This window comes from Notothenia coriiceps, unplaced genomic scaffold, assembly GCF_000735185.1.
Source record: "Notothenia coriiceps isolate Sejong01 unplaced genomic scaffold, NC01 NC01_scaffold00025972, whole genome shotgun sequence".
NCBI classification, from domain to species: Eukaryota; Metazoa; Chordata; class Actinopteri; order Perciformes; family Nototheniidae; genus Notothenia; species Notothenia coriiceps.
Genome location: NW_011358673.1, coordinates 2,527 through 10,497, shown reverse-complemented (window position 1 = coordinate 10,497; position 7,971 = coordinate 2,527). Strand labels below are relative to the sequence as shown.

General features: G+C 39.4%; 1 protein-coding gene across 1 annotated transcript in view; it reads left to right on the top strand.

Moving 5' to 3' along the window:
- The window catches only part of ngef (neuronal guanine nucleotide exchange factor), a gene marked incomplete at its 3' end in the record, with an annotated part of 9,423 nt that continues 1,452 nt past the window's right edge, over positions 1–7,971 (top strand). Inside the window, exons 1-6 of the mRNA XM_010783889.1 lie at positions 1–90; positions 1,469–1,719; positions 2,595–2,755; positions 2,877–3,029; positions 5,261–5,390; positions 5,568–5,642. Coding sequence (XP_010782191.1) covers positions 1,585–1,719; positions 2,595–2,755; positions 2,877–3,029; positions 5,261–5,390; positions 5,568–5,642 — 654 coding nt within the window. The remainder of the gene's footprint in view (positions 91–1,468; positions 1,720–2,594; positions 2,756–2,876; positions 3,030–5,260; positions 5,391–5,567; positions 5,643–7,971) is intronic.

Here is a 7,971-nt window from a genome sequence, read left to right as displayed (position 1 = left end):
AGCATGACTTTTTTTTCCCTTTCAGGGTACCCAGCAATGGAGAAGGCCCCCAGACAATCTGCCACAGCCTCAACATCGTCAAAAACATTGGTGAGGAAAGACTCATAAAGATATATATATATATTCCACCCACTTTACCACCTCTCTCTTTTATTTGTGAATTTATTATAGGACTAAGACTGAACATTGGTAAATCACACACACACACACACACACACACACACACACACACACACACACACACACACACACACACACACACACACACACACACACACACACACACACACACACACACACCTGTACACGTGCAAACACAACTCTCTCATAGACAACTTGATAAGGTTTTCAGCAGCTCCACTGAGCTGTGTCTGCTGCTGCCTATCAGGGACTCGTTCAGGAGGGTTGAGTGCCTCTCTGAGTTGTGTTGTTCGCTGTGTACACAGGATAATGGTTATTTGCATAGATTTATACAAATTTACTCAAGACGGCAGCTTACCCGCACGAGTAGTATGGTAAACAAATCAAAATCTCAACAAACAGTTTTGGTTTACAGATATTTTGTACAGATACTGTTCATATCTATGCACATTTCACTCTCTCTTATGTAAGTCTTAGTCCAGTTCTACGCCCACCAAAGCAATCTGCAGTATATGACTGAGGGAGATTATGCAACAGGCCTGTGTTGTTCAAAGTCACCTTGCCTCTTCATATACACATTGCGAATGTTCCCTCCAAATAGTGAAGCTTTTCTTATCTGCAAGTGTTTTACTTGCAGTTGAATAAACTAAAGCAAATCTACAATCACATGTTGCCAACCATGCATTGAAATATGAAGTCGCAGAATGTATTATAAACATTCTTCTCCACAAAATTCAATGCTAGCAACATTGCTGACCTTTTGAGCCGTCACTTGTGTCCTTCTGGTTTTGTCTGTTAGCCTCGGGTAGTTTCTGTTAGCTTTTTAGCTTTTTGTCGAGCGATCCCTTGTGATGCTAACTCCTGGGTGGGCCTACAAAAAAAACGTATTTGCAGTGGACACAAACGATCACCGAACTATCTGATGGTTGCTTTGTATTTATCGAAGTGGATATTAAATATATATAAAGATGTAACTTTTCACCCACCCATTTATTTTGGATCCTACTATAATTACTATTAAAAAATATTGTATGCACAAAAGCCACACTTCTGTTATGATATTATGTTGTTATAAGCCCATTACAGAACACTTATATCATCACATTGTTACCAGTCGCCATGACAGAAAGGTAAAAATCCGCCTGTTGGCAACAGAAAAAAAGCATGGATCTGTTGGTAATTTAAATCTGGGTACAGTAGTTCTGAAGTAATACATATCATACAAATTCCTCCTTAGTAATTCTATTTATCATTATTTTACTATTTCGAGTGGTAATCCAGCCCAATTATAAGCTGACGCCTGACTCATTGTAATTTGTTTCTCCAGCCTTCCTATACCAGGAATACCGGGACACGTCCAAGCAGCAGGAGATCGAGCAGCGGCGGCAGCTTGAGAACCTTTCCCCCCGGGTCTCTGCAGGGACTGTGGTGGAAGGGTCCGGTATGGTGTGTCCCCCAGTGTTACAGCTCCAGCTGAGGAGAAGTGCTCGCTCAATGAGCCTGTGGCAGAACCTAGACGTGGTGCAGGCCAGCGGTCTGCTCACCCAGCTACTGCAGAAAGAAATCATAATGCAAGAGGTGAGCAAATAGGGAACAGGGTTATATGGATAGGAACAAACGTTAATTTTGAATACTGTGGTCAAGAGTGAGCATACAGGCATTCATTTTAGTATTTGGTCATTAACTAAAGCATTGGACGGAATCAAATGTTGACCTGACCCTTCATGTCGGGACATTTCCCCTCACTACAAATACAAACCCCATGTTGGAGCTAGAGGAAAACATTATGGAAAGTCACATCCTCTGGAGACCAAGAATGTCTGCACACAATTCTGTGCCATTATTAAATTAGTAATTCACAGGCTGAGTTGAGTCTTTAAAATCATAAGGAGCATCCTCTAGCGGCCATGCATGTTTTTACCAAATCTGAAGGCAATCCATCACCTACATGATGAGATGTTTCACTATAACACAAACATGTCATCCTTACTGTGGCACTAGACTCAAGGAACAAATAAAGTGGACTTCATGGTCTGGGGACCATGAATGTCAACAAATGTCCATTTAATAGTTGCTGAGATGTGTCAGTCTGGATAGAATTGCTGGACAGAGGGGCGACAGACTGACATTGCCAAACATAGAGCCAAGATGCTAGCATGGCTAAACGTGATAATTACAAGAGAAACAAACACATGGACGGGCAGATGCCTTGCTCCCAAATAACAGTGCAATACATCCTTTATGAATATTCATGTAAACAGATTGAGGACCCACATGGATTACCTCAACACATAAGTACCATATTAAACAACCATCATTAATATCTGGTAGTTTCTCAATGAAAATTAGTAAAATGAAAAGAAAAGAAAAACATCCTTCTTTATCATGTCATCATATCAATTGTTCACTTGGTTAGTATTAATGTGGCCTTATGATTTTTCTTTTCTGTCAAGGCCATGTTTGAGCTTGTAACTTCAGAAGCATCGTACTACAAGAGTTTGGAAGTTTTAGAGGCTCACTTCCTGCGTAACCCAGTTTTAATCAACTCTCTCAGCCAATCTGACATGCATTTCCTGTTCTCCAACATCGAGGAAGTCATGAAAGCCAGTGAAAGGTAGGACATGGTCTTGATTAAAATGAGTTTGATATATGAAGTCTGATGAAACAACAAACACTAACCCAGATTACAAACTTTGGCTTCCTATTCCACGATAACCGTCTCTTAATATCTTCAGGTTCCTGATGGATCTTGAGCACCGAATGGAGAAGTCAATTTTGATCTCTGATGTGTGTGACATTGTTTTCTTCCATGCTGTGGAACACTTCAATGTCTTCATCAAATACGTCATCAACCAAGTGTACCAGGAGAAGAACTACAGGCGCCTTTTGTGAGTACCCAGTTAATTATTAGTTACAATGTGGACTGTAGGAGCCATGAAACGTGTTTAGTAATCCTTTATGTTTTAATATAAGATATTTGTTTGATCTCTATTGATTGGTTAGCTTGGGTCACATGGATATGGGCGGCACCCATTATAATCCTGTTCACCTGCGTGAGGTGTGGGTGGAAGAGAGGGTGACACAGGGCCGTTGTACTTTTTTGTTGACCGCCAGTTGAAATTATTGCTTCGATTAATATAACAATGTACATGTCCAAGGATCCCAGTTTTCATTAAAGTACATTATTTTGCAACAGAGTTTTTGATTTCAACAAGTACTTTTTTGTAGCGTGTCACACAATATCAAACAGGCCCGGCCTCAGCCTCTCAGCGATTTTGTTTCCTGCTGTCGCTATAGTGGACCAAGCCTTCCTTATAAACTTTCAATGAGTTGGGTAGCAGTTTCTTGGTGGTTTTGACCGATATATGGTATTTTTTTTAAATATTGGACAGTATTTTTCTCTTTTGAAAACAGAAAATAATAATAACTGAAGGGCTCTGCTCAAAACAATACTGTGGCCTGTTTTATTACTGATGAGGAATACATGACTAGAGTAATTGAGAGAAAGAATAATAGTCATCTTATTTGTTTCTTTATGTCTATGAATGTTGTTAGTCCGTATTTTTATAACAGGTTTGTTTTTTATCATAAGAAATGTGATGTTAAGGGTGTGGTGACTATAATGCGTATGTCCCTCTTCATCAACCACACATATCTGAGTGAGAGTTCAGCGTTCCCACGCGCTGCAGTGAAACCAAATGGACCTCTGCCAGTTACTGGAAGAAACTCTGACACCTGTTGGTTAGGGTTTTTCAGGGTTTACATTTTTAATATGAACATTAAACAGCCTGTAACTCGTTCATGATCTAAAATCTTGGAGATTCATCTGTTTACACAACATGTTTCAAGCACATTCAGAAGGGTTTTTTACAGGCGTGCGATGGCAATTGTGTTGGCATAAGGAGTGACAAGCCTACTTACTTGTCACATGTAGAAATGTTAGTTGTATCAGAACTGTGCATAAACCCCATGACTCATTTTGTTTTGATGCTTGAGAAGAGAAGAGATTTTTCCCTCCCTCTCAATTTGTAAAGCATGGTCCTTCCTCATACAGAATGGTAGATTCCAGCAATCCAGGACAGATTATTTCCAGACTGCATGACTTAAAGCAAAGATGATTAGCTCCTTTACTTCATATTTACTATTAGAGGTAAGGGAGCAACCCTTTTTTCACTTAAGGGAGCACATGCTTACCTAATGCATATTTAAGTGGTTCAACTAAAAAGGTAAAACAAAACTGCAATTAGCAGGTTACAATGAGTGTCGTTGTGTTGGAGTTAGTTAAATGGGACATTTGTTTGACTATTTTGGTTTTGAAATATTGGGCAGTCCCCAATGGAACAGAAGTATAAACAATATCATGATAAGGATGCCTAGATATCAGCTTGATTTACACAAACATATAGATTTACATTTACACACATACACACACACATATGTACACAAACATATACACACTCATAAACATACACACACATTTACACACAGATACACAGATATATATATATATATACAGTATATATATATATACATACACACATATATACATACAGACATATAAACAAACTCAAAACCACATATACACACATACACATTCATGAACAAAGACATGAAAACACACATATCCACACATATATACACAGACATATCCAAACATACTGTATACTGTATATACACACACATAAACAAACATATACACACACATACATAAACAAACATATAAACACACATACACAAACACATATACACATAAATACATACAAATAATCACACATTTGTACACTTACTGTATATATACCCATGATACACCCTCAGATATACACATGTACATGTATACCCACACGGTTACACACTCACACACACACACACACACACACACACACACACACATACAATGCCATATATATATATATATATATATATATATATATATATATACACATAACGGCATCATGTTAGTATGAAAACCCCTTAACGCCAGTGTGATCTCTGACCTGGGTTACCGTGATAGCTTCCTTTTCTATTTCTTGTCAACACAACAAAGAGGAGAAAGAGTGTGTGAGTTTGTAATGCAGCTGTATTTTAAAGAAAGCATTGTGTTGTCTTAACCTGACTGCAGAGAGGGAAACCAGGCGTTCCGTGATGCCATGGCTGCTCTGGAGAACCACCCCTGTGTCAGGGGCCTGTCCTTCACCTCCTTCCTAATCCTTCCCTTCCAGAGGATCACACGGCTCAAGATGCTTGTTCAGGTGAGTGTTCTAACAGCAGTAGACACTTTATACAAAGAGAAACTACAAAGTAAAATTGCAAGATTGAGCAGTGAGTTTAGATAAATTCTAACACGTTATTTTGCAGTAATAAATAAATTGTTTGGTGCCACTGCTGAAATGTTTTGTTTTCTTAATGTGACTTTGTTTCTCACACAGAATATCCTGAAAAAAGCAGAGGAGAACTCAGAGAGGGAGGCAAATGCTATAAAAGCACATCAGCAACTGGAGCAGGTAAGCATCAGAGTTAATAGGATCATGTCAAAATGATAATATGCCTATCATTAGTCATTATAATGTGACTCAATATAAAGATATAATAACATACCTGTCACTGTGTTGACATATTTATTTTCGCTCTGCAGGGGCTTATCAATTACGCGCAAGCATACATTCCCTGTACATTCCTTGTGTCATTAGAAGCATCATTTGCATTGTTTATTAATAATAATAATAATAGCTTGGATTTATATAGCGCCTTTCATGAGGCCCAAGGTCGCTTTACAAAGAAGAACATGGGCAAAACAAACATAACAAAAACAAATGCAGTCAGACAGACAAAATAACAAATAGATTAGGGGCCAAAGGCCTTAGTAAACAGATGGGTCTTGAGCAGGGCCGCCCCTGGCCAATTTGGGGCCCCAAGCGACATTGTGAGATGGGCCCTCCCCCCCCCAACTGACAGGAGTAAAAAAAAATGTTTTGGAAACAAAGTAGGCTACTTTCAAATGTAATTCCTGTTTATTATTATTATATTTTAACACAGTTACTTTTTTATACAGTGAGGTAAATGGTAAATGTGGCTGCATGTCGTTCAGTATGCGTTTACAGGTGAATACGTCTGCATTTCCTGCCAAATACTAGCCTCAAAAAGATTAAAATATAATTAATGCAAATAAACTACTTCTACTAATAATAATAATCATAATCATAATCAATTCAATAATATAAATACTATATTATTTTATTATAATATAGTTGTAATATAGTCAAGACAAAACATGCTTATGACAAAAACGGATATTTCTTAAATCTGTATTCAAATGAAGTTCCCTCTGTCAGCAATGTATCAACAGCTACACACACATTTCTATCAGTATTTCTCTGTGTTGTGGTTGACATGATGATGACTGTTAGGAGTTAAGGGGAGAGAATGAGCACCACCATGAAATGTGCAAATTGACATAAAAATGAATAAAAGGGGAAAAAATGCTACATGTTTTTTAGGCTGTAAACTTTAACTGTTATGTAAGCCAACTAGACACACAGTTTATCACTCTTCCTCCTGTACATTAGCAGATAAAAGGCATACGATACTTGAATGAATGGTAAATAAAGAATGCTGGAAATAACTGCATCTCCATCAGCCTATATGCTATGCAGAGACTGCCTTCTTCATGTCGTGAATTGCAGCTGATGTTTTAATATGGCAATTGGCAATTTGACTTATACAACATTCGCAAGTTGTACATTTGACTCATACAATAACCCACCTTCGAGTGATGCTCTAGTTTCTTCATGTTTTGTTTTTTTCCCTCTTGCTTGCGCCGGACCGAAACTGTCTTTTCACCGACATCTCTTCACCTGCACTAGTGGCCGTATCAAAGCCGTGATTGGTCAGATGTCGATTCATTGCACGGTGTCGGGTTACAGACGTGCTCCCCTTGTCACCTCTCTCTCACTCTTGCGGGGGGTGCGCGGAGAACTGAGCGGAGAACTGCGTGGAGAACTGCGCACAGCAGCTGAGGCCCTCTGGCACCGTGCGTGAGTTCCGTCCGACGTCCGTTTTGTGACACACTTAATTTTAAGCTGAAGTCTGACCGATTCATCACATTCCAACCTTGTTATCTCGTGTTTTGTCTGACTAAGTTCCGATCTTCTGTCGATTTTTATTGTTCAATGCCGCCTCCGCGCCGTCGTCGAACGGTCGCCAGGGAGGAGGGTATAGCGTGATTGCTATGTCTCTACGGAGGTTAACAGGGTGCAATGGGAAAAAAATACATTTGACTTATTTATGACACGTTCCGGATACGACGTTTTAGTTTCGACGAAGGATGACGAGAGCCAAATGTCAACAACAAGACATCTGGGACAAGAGTTTACCCCATGCGCTGCTGGGATCCCATACAACCTCATACGTCCCCCGTACACTTCTAAATAAAATACACTTACTTTTTTTTGTATTCATTACATAAATTTGTTTGATGATTATCATCTACTTGATGAATAAAGTTGTAAATTTTCCCGTTTTTTTTAAAAAAAAGACCTATTATTTTACCCTTTTTATTTGCCCCACGAGAGAAAAGGAGAGGAGAGGACCTGTCGGGGTCAGTCAGAGGCAACGTCGAGCGACTTGGAATTTCCCGGATTCACTTGGGCTGTCACCTTCTTTATTTATATAATATTGAATCAAATCGATCAAGTCTATCTAATTTGATCGATTCCACAATCCAGATTGGTCCCGGCAGCGGAGGGGATGGTCCGCTAGGTACGTCCGACGTACCCAGTGTAACGCGTCCCCTGGGAGTGCGACCCCCGGAGCGCGTCCCCCGGAGCGCGGTCC